The sequence below is a fragment of the Rhyacophila brunnea genome, unplaced genomic scaffold, assembly GCF_057557595.1.
Source record: "Rhyacophila brunnea isolate RB1 unplaced genomic scaffold, BYU_Rbru_1.0 scaffold_6, whole genome shotgun sequence".
Classification (NCBI taxonomy): Eukaryota; Metazoa; Arthropoda; class Insecta; order Trichoptera; family Rhyacophilidae; genus Rhyacophila; species Rhyacophila brunnea.
The window spans coordinates 25,745,850-25,763,537 of record NW_028233276.1 but is presented as its reverse complement, the minus strand read 5'-3'; the positions used below and the strand labels follow the sequence as shown (position 1 = coordinate 25,763,537).

Genomic DNA, 17,688 nt, shown 5'->3' with positions numbered 1-17,688 from the left:
CATTTAATAAATATAAGTCGATCATGTGGAATGCGACCTTTTTATACCACTTGATCGATTTTCTCATACACGACAAGTTGCTAAGCATCATGTCGGACTTATCTACCGTACCCATATTTTTGTTATAATCTATAACACATTTTGGTTTTTCAATGTTTTCGCCAGTTCTATAGTTCACTTTTCCCGTTGGTCCAAATGATGCATCGTGGAGGGTGGATAGCATGTGAACATCCCTCCTATCGTGCCATTTTAGAGCCAAAAGTGGACTATTGTACTTAGCCTCGGTATCTCCCTTTTTCAGTTTGCTGAACTCTGGCATATCTTTACGATTTTTTCTCACTGTACCGCAAGCATTCGTTTTGTGAGAGTGAAGGTATTTAAAGAGCGCCGGACTCGAATACCAGTTATCACACCATAAGGTGTGACCTTTCCCGATATAGTCTTTCATTAGCGTTGTCACTACCGCACCGGAAATACCGAGATTTTCATTGTCTTGTATGTCAGTCCCTTCCCCACAATAAATTATAAAGTCAATAATATATCCTGTCATTACGTCACACATCACAAACATTTTTATTCCAAATCGATGTCTTTTGGAAGGAATGAATTGTTTAAAAATTAATCTACCCTTAAACACGATTATGCTCTCATCTATGCAAAGATTCTGATACGGTATCATCGTTTCCCTAAAAATTGTTCTTGTGTGTTCTAACAGTAATCTAATTTTAGCTAGTCTATCATTTGAGGCGGTCACACTAGGATCAGAAAAATGAAGCATTTGTAAAATAAGCTGGTATCGATTTCTAGCCATTATTTTCCCAAAAATGTCTGCATGCAGGTAAGGATCGGTACTCCAATGTTCCTCTATCGACGTGTGCTTATTTCGAGTCATCAGCATTGATACGGCAAAAAATGTATACAACTCCGGCACTGACGTGTCTGTCCAATTGTGTGACCGCGATTTCGGTCCGAGGTCTCCCGCACTGTACGAATGGTTAAAAAATGTATTCGTTTGGTTCACTATTTCCGACATTATATTTTTATTCAAAAAATGTTCAAAGAAAAGACATTCGGGAGAGGATTCGTCCAAGTCGTTCGATGTCACGCCAGATCGACAATCATTGAATTCGTGAACTATTGGAATATACGGACCAGTTCTCCATGACCGCAAAAATTCAATTGGCTCGTCAGAGTCCGTATCGTCAACATCATGATCAGTCTCATGTTGTTCCAATTCCTCTTCCGACATGTCATAATCTGAGTCCAATTCCTCATTAGTACGCACATTTTCTTCCTCCATATTTACGCACTATAAAACTATGAAATGTTTTTAAAATGTTTAACTACAGTATTAAGAAACGCCAAATCACAGAAACCATTAAACTCACACACCATAGTTATTGATATCAGTATTAATTTTCACATTCACTAAAATGGGACACGGTAGACAGTACAAAAAGTATTTTAAAAATCGCGATAAAATAAAATCATACGTTCAATAGTTAATCATGCCAGTTTTAATGTGATAAGTACACCAGACAGCAAAAAAAGTATTTATCAACGATTGCGGTAAATATTCAACTTGTATGCGATAAATACAATCCCGCGCAATGGCCCGCTCGGTTGAAAGTCTGTCGTATACTGCGCAGACGCGGCGCGCAGTTCAAACTGATTTCTGTCGACCGGCAAAACTTGGCCGTACGAATTGGTTCGAAACTTTGGTGATTATTTTATATTTAGAACCAATGCTTTTAAAATATGTCATAGGTGGCAGGAGAAGGACAAATCAGGCCAAATTTACGTGAAAAAATCAGTCCCGTATGATAAATATGGACGCGGTGGCATCGATTTATACACATGCGCATTGCGAATTTGGCCGATTTGTACAAGGTGTGTGACATCGGCGCCGGCCGGGTTAACAGGGGATCTTAACCAATATTGATTGGGTTGATTGGCATATTTAGTGGGTTACAGATTATATTCAACAATTACAATATTTCACATACGATGTCATTACAAATATATAAATAACCTTTTACTGCCCTTCGCGACAACATATATATGCAAGGGTTTTCAACTGTGACTATAAATACATTTTTTTCTTTTTAACACTACAACAGACCATAAAGCCCAATGGCAGCAGTGTAGTGAAACAGTAGTGTATTTAGTAATAGAAGAGAAATGATCACAAACATCCGGGCTTTGAGAAAATCACATAAATATATTGTGACCTCACCGAGATCGAACTCGGGGCCCCCGTATGAAAGACCAGCGCTTTACGCACTGAACTACGAGAGCATACAGACTGCAGTCAGATGACTTAAAGTGCAGCCTTTCTATTATTTTATTAATACTGAGAATTGACAAGCTTTCAAAACTTATTTAAAATTTAATGTCTTTACCAATATTATAAAAATATGAAATTTATTTAATTAGTTTCAATATTTTTAATTTTCTTTTGTTCGCTTATCAAAAAGGTTAAGAAACCCTGGTTTAAAATGATAAAAACAGAAAATATTTTGACAATAACAATATTCCAATACATAGTCAATATCGTTCGAATGTTGAAGAATGAAAATTAAATGAATGTTTTTTATACTTTTAAAACACATTGTTGAAAATGTGTAAGACTGTAAAATTAAAGTGCAATACATAAATAAAAAAGTCTAAAACATATTCAAATAGGGCGGTTATTTATTTTTGTACAATTTAAGCTCTGTTCATACTTATTGTTCAGAATAGGTATTAATAATATATTATGATAATATGTATGTAGCAGATGTTCATTTTGAATGTGCAATTTATGAAAAATAAATTAATTAAAAAAAACATAAATTTTCATTTTATTTTTTGAAAATATCACTGTATATAATGAAATAAAAATAAATCACTGACCTTGTATTCGATGAAATGGCTCCATTGGTCGCCTTGGATGTATGCTTCAAAGTCGCTGAAGAAGACCGGCCCGATATTAGTTTTCGGAAGATCGGGCAGATATTTCGCCAAATCCATCGGGGCATATGCCTTTTCAAGCAAGGCCTTCATCACGGGAATCAGGAATGAATACTGATCGTGGTTGCCAACTGAAAGAAAAAGCAAAATGAAGAAAATAGTTTTAGCATCACGAAAATTAACTGGTTTATAAAAGATTTAATTTAATGAGTGCAAGATTGTGATTGGATGCAGAGTAGTGACTTGAAGAATTGTGACAACTAAGACAAAATTGAATGTGATAATCCTTTCTATATTGGGGAACTGAGGATTGAAAGAATACAAGTGCACCGGTGATCGAATTAATTAAATCAACATCAAAGTTATACATTCACCAGTATAAAGTGCCCGGTGAGTGAGGGCGCCACATGCTACTATTTGACGTATCATTCAATACTTTTTATACTGTGTTAAGCTTAGTTCAAAATTCCAACACCTGACAATTAATGGTGGTATATCTATATACCTATGCGATTGTAAATTTTACTTATAGACATTTTTACTATTCTTTTTATTATTTGATGGACAGCACACACGTATAATATACACACAAATAGATAGATTGTGGTGATGTGAAAACTGTTCCTAATTATTTTTTTACTTTTATGTCACTTGTACTCTTTTAATCCTCAAAACCTCATGTATGTATGTACACCTACTTGAGTAATTATCCACACAATCATTTGCTGCATAAAAAGAAAACTAATTAAACCAAAACCGTCAAGTCTCTAGGGTAAAAAAATGTAAATTTCATTGTAATTGAAGAGAAAAAAAACTAGATAAATAAATTGAAATGATAGCCAACCTTGAATGGCCTGTTTCATGGCTGTGGAAACAGCGCAGATGAGATGAGCAGCAAGAGAGATGGCATCTCCCGTCACTCCAGGTCCCGCAGCCCGAACTAAAGAGTGCAGGAGGGCACAGGCGGGAGCCGCGAGGACTGCCCGACCACCGCTCGCAGTTCCCGCGCAAGCCACCACTACACCCAGGCCCAAGCGAGACAGCTCACGCCTGACGGGATCTTGGTCTTCATCTGTGAATACTTTCAGGGTATCTGTGAAGATTTAAAAACTCATTAACATTAACTGATTGAGAAACTAACTGGTAATTTGAACTGGATGTGTTACAAAAAAATAAGATGATTTTTTCAAATTCTTGATAGGTAACCTTGGTAACCACAATTGTTGTTTCATATCATTTTTCATTCTGCAATACCTATCACGTATATTTTGGTCATTTTAAATATGTGGGTTTTTTTTACATCTGTTTATAATGTCTGTTAAGTATGTAAGTAATTAAAATCACCGACAAATTTTTTTAATCAAATTAATACTAGAAATCCATAATTAATCAAGATAATTCATTTGCATAATTTGAATACTCCTCAGAAACCTACATATTAAAAAAAAACTTGAATCGAAAATATGGTGCATCGAATTCTGGCCAATATTAGCCAACTGAGCCCTATCTAATTACGGCTAAATTAACTTAATATTAACTACTGCAGTTTGCGGTTTGAATCAAGGTAGAATGGTGTCAGTTTCTTGTGACAGTGCAGGCGACCCATTTAAGTGTAGGTGTTGTTACTTTCAAACGACACTAAACCGTTCCAAAAAAAAATTGTCATGACCACAATGCCAGAAGAGCAAGCCCTTCCTCTACCATAATATTATGTAAGTATGTTCAATAAAGTATGAAACATTCTTAAATCTTGTGAATTGTTTGTTGAATAAAAAAAAGTTTATTATTTTTTACTTTTATTTATTCCCAGTACATTACCAGTGACATCTCTGGGCAAGGCGCCGCTTTAAATCACACTCATTCATTTTTAATATCAAATTTTATGCAAATTCATTATCTAACAGTCACCTATATATTATTATAATTATTCTTGACTATCTCAAATAGACAAATGCAACGAAAAACCATTAAAATTCTGACATAGACATGCACTTTGTTAATAATTCATAAGAATAGTTTGTTTGTGTGACAGGCAAAAAAAATATAAACCTTCACCGAAGTAATTTAACGAACTAACTAACTTAATTTCATTCCTTCGTTAATTTTCTGCCCATTAGAATGTGACACCTCTGCACAGTGCATGACTTGCTTACCCCCAAAGATATCACTGAATACCTTCTATGAGCACATAGAAGGTATTACTGAATCAACGACAATAAATGAAGTTCCATCAATACATATTTTGATTGCTTACCCAGTAATGCTAGTACACCATCCAATAGCTTTGACGAACACTTCTTTGTATCATCTTTGTTTGGATCAAGTACGACCAAGTCATATATCAACCGCATCAGGTGTAGAGCATTGGACTTGGCGCTCACAGTGTTGCCACCGGAATCTTTCAAATCTATCAGTGAAGCCTGCACTCCCATTTCAAGAAGTCGAAGTCTAAAATAATATTATAATCTGTTAATCACATACCACCAAACTATACATCAATGATAATATTTATTTATACTCAGTTGTAGTGATAGAGCCGTGGGTTAGAGATTAAAATCCAGTATCTGGAAAATTTACATGTTGTTCTTCATAAAAAAGCCGGTTAAAATAACTTCTACTATATGGAAGTCCGTATACTCACCCTTAAAGGTGAAAATGGTAAATACAGTAAGTCAAAAAAAATCTGATTTTCAAAGAGCAATTTCTTCAGTTGTATTTCGATTTATGTCTATGGAAACATAGGGATATAAATAAGAGAAGTCTACTTTTCCATCGGCTTTACAAACCGGTGTGGATCTTGGCCGCCACACAGAGAGGTTTCATAACAGATTTTTTTAACAAGAAATGAATGTTAGCCATTTGCTGAACCTATTAGGCTAAGTGCGCATGAATGATTAACTCATTCACTGCGGACCTGTTAATTACTAATTAATTACCACACTAAAATAACATGCTAATTATATCTAATGGGCAACGCAATAGTTGCGTTGGACGCATGGAATGAGTTAAGTAATCAGACATTTGTACTCAGCAGATAGTAGCATGAATTGTTTTTCTATCGGCAGATTAACTTCAGTGTGCATGAACAATTAATTTATTAGCCAATATGCTACGGCATAGTACAATAATTTTAGTTGTATTGCGTAACCCATAATGACGTCACTCCGCCGATCAACCATCAGGAATGCTCACTTGATCATTTCAAAACAATGACATTGCGCAGTCGGCCAGTTGCGATCGGTCTGTGAAAGGACACAGCTTTTAGAATCGGCCAGTTTTGCGATCGTTCATCAGCACTTAGCTTTAGGTCCATACTCTGGGTCTAAACAACATGTGGTCAACATGTGGTCTAAACAACAAAAAAATAGCATGTGAAAATTACCAGACCTGGGATTCGAATCCGAGACCCTAGACTTACCACACGGATAAGTTAGCACTTAGCCATCGCAGGCATAACTACAGAAATGTCATTCAGGGTTAGATTTCCTAGACCAGTATTTCCCTGGTGAAACGCAAAATGAATTCAAGGAATACATAGTTGAGTATTTTTTTATTTCGGTGCATAATTATATGCATTATTAATGTGGGGTATTGGGGGTATGCCGGTAAAAACAGAGTCACTGAAGGAATATGCTTATACTACAAGAAACATTGCTCTGTTCACATTCCATTAACAAAGAAGTAATTTGAATTTTCTTGAATCAAAAATCACATTATTTTTTTCACCGCAATCGTTCATTCATAATCATCATCATCATTATCAGCCTGAATCTATCCACTGCTGGATGAAGGCCTCTTCAATCTGCTTCGACTTCTCTCGGTCCTGTGCGTTGCGTTGCCACGTACTTCCGCAGAACTTTATCATTTCATCGATCCAGCGGCCTCTAGGTCTACCTTGTGGACGTTTTCTACCTCTTAGATACCACTGGATGACTAAATTTGTCCAACGATTGTCTCTTATTCGAGCTATGTGGCTAGCCCATCTCCATTTGAGGCTTTTAATGAACTCTATCACAAGGGTTTGCGATGTAATAGAGTTCATTCATTACATAAAGTCATAAAAACATTCATTGACAAAATTCTTAAATATTTATAATATTATTTGTTTTTACCTGAGTTGTAAATGTGAACAATACAATTCATTGTTTAGCGCTAGAAGATTTATACACGCCATAACTTGCCCGCGTTCCTAGAAAAAGATATTATAATATGTACCTGCATAATATATTTTCAAATTATATTTAATATAAGTTAAATAAATTCAATATTTCATTTGCATTGAATACATACCTACATCATCTTATAATACCTATATGAAGAGTTGATTTTTTTACCTTCCATGATTCTTTACTGAATCCTTCAACACCTCGCCACAGTATTGTAAAAAGCACGTTGGCAACCAGGTAGCAGAGGTTCTCCTCTTTGTCAATATATTTGTCTCCTAAATCTAAGTCTTTACTCTCTGGTGGCTGAAAGATAATTAAAAATAACATACATTGTCTATTTATGGTTTTAAATATAACATCTTTATATTTTATAATTTTTATCATACCATATTATTCAATATCTAAAAATAATATTAAAATGACAATTGGTACCTCTCTATATGATTCTTTTTCTGATGAAATTGATTTATGGCCAAGAGATTCAGAAATATGTAGATCCTCGTCGATACTGGAGCTTGATATGGATCTGTTAGATATGATGATGGAATCTGATTCTGCATTAAACTCCACTGAATCATTTTCATTGAAGCTCTGAAAATTAAAGCACAATAGTAATACAATTAATTTTGTTGTCTATTATTCCTTTATTAAATTTCTGGAGCAACCATGCAGTCATTAAAGACCTGATATCAATAAAAGTCGATAACAATATGTAAATTATATAAACAAAATGATCATACAGGTAAATGTGGCCGACTCAAATGTCCCAACTCTCCGAGACTCTCTTGGATGTCAACAGTCTTCTGACGTATCACAGAGCATACAGAAGCCACTGCCGTTGTCAAATTGTCGGCTGCATATTGTAAATTGCCAGCAACAGCTCCCGACACAGAACCAGCTATCTCTGAAATATGACAATTTACTTTCAGTATATTTATGAATTGTTTGACTTTGTCATAAAAATATCAGGTTAATGGCCATACAGAAATAGCCTTGAGAATCTAATACAGTGGATGAGGAACATCCGATCCAAAATCAGTAGCTTAAAGAGAGAACAATTATATATACGAGGGTGGGTCAATAAGTCCTTAGAAAAGCCGACAGGTGGCGCGACTAGTACTGTAAGCGGTTTGTTTTCATGCAGCGGCACTACCGATTCAGTATGCTGCGAAGTTTCAATCAGATTGGTCGGGTTGTTGTTTTTTATTTTCGTACATTTAAAAAAAAAATTTGCTTGTTTACAAAAATGGAGAAAATTGAGTTTAGAGCTGTTATTAAACATTTTAATATAAAAGGGTTAACAGCAAAGGAAATAAAAAATGAGTTGGATTTAGTTCACGGCATATCTGCTCCTTCACTTGCAACTATTTATAACTGGTTAAATGAATTTAAACGTGGTCGTACATCAACAAAGGATGAACCACGCTCAGGACGTCCTGTAGAAGTGACTACACCAGAAATGATCAATAAAATCCACGATATGGTGTTAAATGACCGAAGATTAAAGTTGAGTGAGATAATTGAGGTTACAGGGATCTCAAAAGGTAGCGTCATTTCTATTTTACATGACAAATTGGGCATGAAAAAAGTTTCTGCAAGATGGGTGCCGCGTTTGCTCACAGTCGACAATAAACGCAATAGGGTGGTGGCCTCTAAAGCCCTGTTGTCGCTCATGCAACGCAATCCGGATGAATTTTTTCGTCGCTTTGTGACTGTAGATGAAACATGGATACACCACTATACTCCCGAGACGAAAGAACAGTCAAAGCAGTGGATTGCGAAAGGCGAACCATGTCCAAAGAAGGCGAAAACCGTAAAATCAGCTGGTAAGGTTATGGCTACTGTATTTTGGGATGCACATGGAATTATTTTCGTTGACTATTTGGAAAAAGGAAAAACAATAACAGGGGATTATTATGCATCTTTATTGGACCAGCTAAAAAACAAAATTGAAGAAAAACGGCCTCATTTAAACAGGAAAAAAATCCTCTTTCATCAGGACAATGCCCGTGTTCATACATGTTTACGATCAATGGCTAAAATTGAAGAATTGAAGTTCGAATTGGTCGACCACCCACCGTATTCGCCAGATTTAGCCCCCAGTGACTTTTTCCTTTTCCCAAACTTAAAAAAATGGCTAAGTGGACAACATTTTTTTTCAAATGAAGAAGTCATCGATCGGACAAATGCTTATTTTGAGGACCTTCCGAAAACTTATTTTTCTGACGGTATAAAAAAAATTGAGAAACGTCTAACCAAGTGTATTGAGCTCCAAGGAGATTATGTTGAGAAATAAAAAAAAAATACAAAAATAAAAACTGTTTTAATGCTTTTTTCTAAGGAATTATTGACCCACCCTCGTATATAAGAAAACCCACATTATTAGGGTCACATGATCACACTTCATCACAAAATCTTTTAGCCACTCTATGTTATATCAGACCTCAGACCATGGCCCCCACATCCTGAAGCGTGCCACCAGGCTAGGATCCTTGACACCCCCCCCTACCTATCGCTAGGCTGTGGCTCTATAGTAGCATTTTCCAAGTGGTGTATGCGGTAAAATTAATGTGTATATTTAGTGTTTTTTTTGTATAATTTAATATATCCATTTGAATTATGGAGTTGTCGAGTATTGATACATAATTAAAAATTGTATCGTATAACCAAATAATTTTAAATAATAACATTATAGAAGGCATAATAGTGCGGCAAAAAACAACTCTAATGGAATAGGTACAAAACTTAAATCCATTAGAATTTAAATTCAAATTCCATCAAGTACCTTCAGTCGATAGTATTAATAAATGAATAAGTGATCGTCCCAAGAACAGGCGAACACAGAAAACATTGTTGACACAACATTATACAGGCGGCCCTCGACTTTTAAACGTTCTACTTTCGCACAATTCGCTGTTTCGTACTTTTCTTAATATTTTAGATCGTTGATAACGCAAAAACTGTGTGTTTCCATGCAGTCACTCCTCTCTCCACCGCTACCCGTCACCTTCTCAAATACATAAAAGGGTGATACTCAACTATCTCGTGACAAGTTTATAAAGAAAACACCTGATTGCTAATACGCCTCGTTAACTTTATTAAACCCTTTGACAAATAAATATTTTAAAGTACACACTTTCTGATGTTTTTTTTACATCGCTCTACTGTCGAACATTCAACATTCGAACACATTTTCAGGAAACAATTATGTGCGAAAGTCAAGGGCCGCCTGTACATATAAATGCTTTTAATGTTTGGCTGAGTTATAAACATCTCAAGATTAAAAGTGGTAATTTATATTTAGGATTTTTTTTATTTAAGAGTAGCTATTATTCTTCTTCTTCTTCGATGGCGCTACAGCTCAAGTTGAGCCCTGGCCTCCTTCACCGCCGTCCTCAAGCCGGAACGGTCTTTTCCACCGCACGTCTTTTCCAGTTCCTGATTTTTAGCAGCTGGTTGGCATATTTTGTAATGTAATCACCCCATCGTGTGCGTGGCTTTCCCACTGGCCTTTTCCCCCTGGGTTTCCTTCGAGGATCTTCTTCGGTATCCATGACTCTATTATTCTATTACCAGAACTATTATTCAAGAAGCTTAAATAATAATCTTGTTAGTACCATTCTAATACCTCAATAGTACCACAACAATTAGGTTCACGGGCAAAACACAAAAATTTTGTCATTACCAGAATACAATTATGTAGCTCAAGCATCTTCTGATAATACCATCTGAAAGTTATTACGCTCTCAATTACTGGGGGTAGGTATAACATAAAAAAAGCATAGAGACTCATTGATCCATAAGGAACGGCATGCTCGAGCCTGCAATCTAGCGTAACAAGTTAACTATCATAGGAGTAACAATGTAACAAACACAAACCTTTAATTTCATGCTCAATCACATTGGCTGCTTCGCTGAGAGAAGGTAAATGTCCGTGATGGGAATATGAAGATGAATCAGATTCCAACTTCAACGATTCTTCATCAAATGTCATCAAGTCAATAGCTTCCTCAATTGCCGACACATCGCTTATGCATCTTTTGATAAGCAGTCTTGCAATGCAATCTTGCCAACCAACCTGAAATGAGAATTTTATTTTAAAATCATCAATCATGCATCCCTAAATTATTATGTAATACCATATTATATATTTCATCAGAGTAGTTCACCTAATACAGTTTTTTACAAGTATTAATGTATTTGAAGATATTACATACATTTGAGACGTCTATTTACAAATGCCAATACAAGTCTACAATTCAATATTTGTGATAAAAGACATTCTTATGGTTCAAGCGTAAACATTAGTGTCTTTTATTCATCATAATACATTTTCTAATTAAAATATGTATATTTTTATTAGCTGAAAATTGGATGTACGTATCACCATTTAATTGTATCATTTTAATTAGTCTTCTTCTGAAGCCATTGAGTTTATAAACATTTTTTTCGTATAATTTTGGTAGGTTTTGGAAGAATATTATGTATGTATTTTTTCTTAGATTTTTAAAATACTTGGACTCATCGGTTTTTGGAAATAGATGACTCACATCACCGGTACAAATTTCAAGAACAAACCTGTTTTGCTATCAAAAATGGAGCATTCAAATTTACAAACGTCGAAGCCAGTAATTTTTTTGCCAATTCCAATTTAATATCGATATCTTCAAACGACAAAAGATGTATCAACGCAAGAACTCCCGAATATCCTCCTCTGGTTTCTGCAAATAATTTACAAATGCTTATTTATTTTACAATAACATGTATACTTCAAAAATAAAGATATGTATCGGACGAAAAATACAGGAATATTTCTCATTAACATAATATCACTGACCAATACTTTTACTTATTATATTGTGTACAAATAGGCTTAAAATATGTAAACTGAAGAATTTGAACTACTTAGGTATAACTGTTAAATAAACTTTCTTTACAACACTTGACGACAATTTCACAACATTTTTATCTGATTGTATTGATAGCCAAAGAAAATTCATTAACCTGTACTTTGGTGCACTGAAAGAGGGCGACAATATAAAATTTGGTTTATAACTGTCATCTTTGGCAGTCTATTTTGACATTTTTCTATAACATACGCATGACATACTGTTTGCAATTTAATTAATCTAATTTGTTAGCATCATTCATTCGTAGATTAAGCGCCAAAGAGCTTAGGCGATCTTAAGCAACGCTTAATCTCATGCCGCTGAAATCAGCAGAAGTGAAAGTTAGAACATCTTAGCTAATGCTAAATTATTATTATTAGCATCTCTGCATTCCACCATAAGTGATGTTTTTATAGAAACATAGATTCATTTTTATTATCCAATCAATCCAATTCATGTATCATAAATGAATGTTTTATTGTTAAACTCACCTCCTACACACATGAGATCAAATAGGCTGCTTGCTAATTCTAATGTAAAAAATTTAGGATTCATATATCCAACAAGGCCAGGAAGCATAGACACGTTGCCGTCTTGCAACTGCATCGTGGATTTATTTCTGGAATGTACTCGATCAGTTCTAAGGAGTACCAGTAGGAACTGAAATAACAAACGGTAAACAAAGTAATTAATTTTAAAACCATAACTTACTGGCCACTATACACAAACAGTCTTACAATACAAAAAAACTTTTTTTTTTTAATGTAAATAATATAACAAAATTATCTGTCTACACTAAGAGTATGCAATAGTAAAAAAAAATGATTATTATTACAAACCTTGACTAATACCACCTTGACTTCTACTCCGAGAGACCTATTTAAAAGCAACACGTACAAAGTTTCTCCGGTAAACTTCTCGTGAAAAAGCAAAAATATCTGATCTTTGCAATTTCTTGTTTCCATTTGGGATATGAGCATCTCCAACGCTTCAATTAGTAAAGTTTCCTCTTTGACTGATTCCAAGTAACTGAGCATACACAGCAACTCGTTTATATTCAGATCTTTACTGATCATGTATCTTACGATGCCCAAAAGAGCCAATCGTACTGTTTTAGCGTCATCTTCGTTCAGATTATCACTGTTTTGAAAGTATGTGCGAATGATATCGAAAATAAACTGCACGCCAAAGTTCTTACGGAAGTAATTCCTATCCTGTTTCACGAGGTTCGATATGTACTGTATGTGACCAATTCTTATGTGAAACAGGCTGCGGGTCCATATTTTGAAGTTAAAAAGTATATTTTGATACAGGGCTTTCAACAGCACAGCGTTGGGTATATCTCGAACGGCTTCAACTAGCAACTGCACGGACATCAAAACGTTGACATCGATTAATGTCGATTTGCACTGTAAAATCACAATATTATCAAATGTAATTACATAAGTATTATATATACATAGATATATATTGTGTTTCAGAAATCCATAGATAATAGAATTTTTACCTGACAAAGTAGCAATCCGATAGTTACAACACCTTCATTTTTGACGAGTTCTTCTTGATTCAAAACGCTTCCTGTTATACTGTTTTTAAGAAGTGTCAAAAACATAGATACAGGATTCTGGTCTAATTTCCACTCTAAAAATACAATAAAACCATTTCAGTAAAAATATACACATTAAGGTAGAGATTGGTTGTCTTGAATAATTATAGTTTGACTTCTATATTATAGCCAACATGTCAAAGCGGCTAACTTGGGAACAAAAAATCCTCTCTTTCACTGTTTATGCTACCATTCTCTGCTTACTACAAATCCCCCTCCATTTCAAATTGAAATCCATTTAATTACATGAGTGAACATTATAAATTCGAAATTCAAGACTTTGACAACATGAACTGAAGCATATTGAAAAAAATATGTAAACATGGAAGGAGGCCTTCATCGAGCAGCGGATCGACCCTGGCTGATGAAAATGAATATAATTTTTTTTTATACAAAATGATATTATGTAAAAAGCACTACAATTGATCAAACTATCACTATTTTACGAATCCACCTAAAATTTCATCTACATCTCTATGTACCACCCACTGCTTCCGTTTCTTCAGACTACATGCAGCTGACATATCAAACCTATACATTTTTAGATCTCACTCTTGTGTCCAAGAAAAACTTTCTTAATAGGAATATAAAACTTCCAATGCAAGCTCTATTTAAATTGTTTCTGTCAAAATCATACTCTACACACGTCTTTAACAAAAAAGCATTGAGTATTGAATTATTATGCAATAATGATCTTTATTATAGGACACAAAAGTGTGATACTCTCCCTGTGTTTGGCAATAGTTAGGGTGTATGTTTATTTTATATATATTGCTCATAAATATATCAACCTGTGTAGGTAGCAGATGGCAACACCTCCCAATCTGACATGCTCTGTCCAGTGACTTCTGGCGTGGGACTTATGGACGCTCGAAAAACTTCAAGATCTGGCTCAGTATCCGCAACCACTCCTTCGTCTTCCAAAAGTGGGAAGAAAACGTGAACATTGGATACGGCGTTTATTACTTCCTACAATGAACGAAATGACAAGAACTCATTAGAATTAATAGACGGTTAACTTATTGTAATAATTAACGGCCTCAATACATAAATATGATAAACTACCATCGATAACCGCCTTGTGTATAGAATAGACCCACGATAAAATAATAGTGCATAGCTTACAGTACATAGCATCTTGTAGAATAAACTAAGAAAGAAATATTAATTGATTTGAGTTTCATACTATTCCATTTGAGTCATTTTTTGCGACCCGGATCTCACCTTTCGGCATCATCAGGCACTTTGCACAATCGCCAATGGCAAATACACACTGACAACGAATACAATTAATTCTCGTTTATATAGCAATTTAATACAATAAAAGAAGGTAAAAACCTAATTACCTAAGTAAAGGATCAAGTATAAAAATATTTTTTTAATATTTTAAATATTTAAAATGTTTGTAAAAACCCGTAGTAAATACCTTATATGTATACTATTAATACATTCGTAACATAAGCACATTAAAATATCATTACTTGTAGTAAGTACTTAAGTACCTACTGTAGTAAGTAAGTACTTGTAGTAGTAAGTAAAGTTTACATTTTTGAGATGTGGAGTCAGAATTAATTAATTAATTAATACACAGAACTGTTTTTTATGAATGTTTATTGATTGACTACTGTGACACAACTAAAATTACAATGTGAACTAAGTCTTTTCCGAGAAGTGTTACATTATCGACTGCAAGCGTTAATTACAATTCTTTTCGATAGATGTTACTATAAAGATGGCTTTGTATTGAAAATGCGAACAATCACAATCGGACAGCTTTTGTTGGTATACTGAAGTGATACGGTCAACATTAAATAAGTAACCCTAAGGCAATAAGTAAAACTATATTAAAAATTTGTTGCAGTTTTCACAATACCATACCTATGCAAACCAATTATTCATGTGTGAAAAAAAATTCAGTATGATACTGCTTTGCGTACAGAAATATAAATATTTGTTCTTGAAATAGTGGATGGAGATGGATGTCATAGAGAATAAACCCTCATTTACAGAACGTACCTATTACATCCTACTCTCAGCCCTAAAATTATAAAACGTACAATGGAAATAGTTGTTACCTTCACATTTGTTGTATAAACTCTTAGCGCAGAACTCATGCCGTTATAGCTCCCAGATGAGGCCAAATTCAAACAGATCCCATCCCAGGTAGCGAGAGCACTATAGCAAAACACCAATCGGCTGAACATCTCCTGGCTATCAGGACTTTCTTCGGAGCATAGGATATTGTGACAGTCCGCCCCGGCTTCGTAAAGCCACCTGGCAGCACTCAAGGTGAATGTGTCGTTGAAGAGGGAAGCGTGGGCAATGTGACCGTGTAAAGGCACTTGATTCTGGGCATTGTGCGATTGGTCAATCGAACTTGTCTGGTTGGACTTCGATCCCATCGTTCCAAATGAAAGGTAGGATGGTGCCTGTAAAAATTATGACAATTTACAACAAACAGTAAAAACTAATCTTAAAATTATATAAATTCCATTCAGTAGATAACTATCACTTATAGTAGGTATTTTATTTATTATACTAGCAATACAGATGTATTGATTGACAATCAGATTATGCAAAAAATATTTATCAAATTATTTGAACGAAAGCCTTTCTTTTTTCATGTTAAAAAAATTGTTGTCATAATATTGCAGATAAAGCTGTCACGGTGATATGTTTCGATATTTTCACGGTTGAGTGTTATTGTAATAAATTTTTGACCACATGTTCTTCCTCCTTCTTTCGTTGACATTTCGGGCTTGTTGCAGAAGTTCATCTCTTGATAATGGCCTCTGCAATAAGCCCAAAAAGGAGGAAAGAAGAAGAAAAAACATGTGATGAGTGATGACAACCCAAAAATCTATTACAACTTTCACTATGAATTGAGAGCCTATCTCTTGAAATCTTCATTTTGAGGTAATAGCGATCAAAAATCTGGTTATGCATGCTCCGCATCACCACTCTAATACTTCGAGTACCTAGCTATATAAAACACAATTTGTATTATGGCGTATTGGCTGTAATGCCATAATACACTTTTTTAAATAAATAAAATATGTAGTACTAATTACACAAAGACTATCTAGAATAAGTACTACATAATGTATTATATTTTAATTAATACAATTAATTATTAAATAAATGTCTTTCCACCAAGAATTGACAGTAGAGTTAACACCGTTAAAGAAAACTTCTAGCACCATCTGCTGTTGAGATTAAATATTAATTTTTGACTGGTATGTAGACAAATTTCAAAAGAATTCATTTATCTAAAACTAGGTTTAAAGAAAGGTTTAATTATCAACCATCGTTCCATAATAACATTGAATTACCTGCAAAACTAAAGATGGTAAAAACTGATTGTTAAAGAGACTTTTCACTAATGTTCCATGAAAACTTTCTTTCTCGATTTCTGGTTTCTTGTTATTCTGACGAGCTTCTTGTCCTACGGGAGCCCCAATGTTACAATGCACGAAAACCTGCAGAAATTCAATAAGTTTAAGAAATGTGTCAACGTATATAATATCGCGTTTACACGTGCATGGGTTTACCGATGACAGTAAGTATTATCGCAGTCATAACAGTAAAATAAATGTATAAACATGTATTATGATGCAGGTTGCAAGATTGCATGCATGAATCAAAAAAGTTCAGAAGCTTCTGAATTTTCAAGCGACAGTTTGTTTGATATCTGCACCTGTGCAGTAGAACGATAGTGACGAACCTGCCGGTAAAAAAATGAACTATACCGCGCAGACTCATTTTGGGTTAACCGATTTTCACTACCTGTTAAATAGCACTATAAAATGACAACATCGCCTCTCGCTTACTCTTGAAGAATGAGATTGGCGAGACAGTCAGCACTTTTACATGTAAACAGTTATTATCATGATAGTTTAAAATACACACTATTGCTGCAAGTAAACCCATGCACGTGTACAGGCGCTATAATATGATATTACTTTATAATACAATCTAATACAGTAATTCCCGATTTTACGAAGGGGCTGACATAAAAACATAAACAAATGAAAAATGTAAATCAGGAGGGGGGGTTTGAATATTTTTATTTTGA

At 34.6% G+C, this 17,688-nt stretch overlaps 1 protein-coding gene across 1 annotated transcript in view; it reads right to left on the bottom strand.

Annotated features, from left to right (window-relative positions):
• Positions 1-17,688, bottom strand: part of LOC147065456 (neurobeachin-like protein 1) — a 177,316-nt gene that overhangs the window by 136,914 nt on the left and 22,714 nt on the right. Inside the window, exons 13-27 of the mRNA XM_085957190.1 lie at positions 16,946-17,092; positions 15,689-16,042; positions 14,405-14,582; positions 13,515-13,648; positions 12,847-13,416; positions 12,499-12,667; positions 11,697-11,839; positions 10,998-11,196; positions 7,859-8,022; positions 7,551-7,709; positions 7,287-7,421; positions 7,065-7,141; positions 5,207-5,400; positions 3,797-4,045; positions 2,896-3,083 (exon numbers count right to left, since the gene is read on the bottom strand). Coding sequence (XP_085813316.1) covers positions 2,896-3,083; positions 3,797-4,045; positions 5,207-5,400; positions 7,065-7,141; positions 7,287-7,421; positions 7,551-7,709; positions 7,859-8,022; positions 10,998-11,196; positions 11,697-11,839; positions 12,499-12,667; positions 12,847-13,416; positions 13,515-13,648; positions 14,405-14,582; positions 15,689-16,042; positions 16,946-17,092 — 3,060 coding nt within the window. The remainder of the gene's footprint in view (positions 1-2,895; positions 3,084-3,796; positions 4,046-5,206; positions 5,401-7,064; positions 7,142-7,286; positions 7,422-7,550; positions 7,710-7,858; positions 8,023-10,997; positions 11,197-11,696; positions 11,840-12,498; positions 12,668-12,846; positions 13,417-13,514; positions 13,649-14,404; positions 14,583-15,688; positions 16,043-16,945; positions 17,093-17,688) is intronic.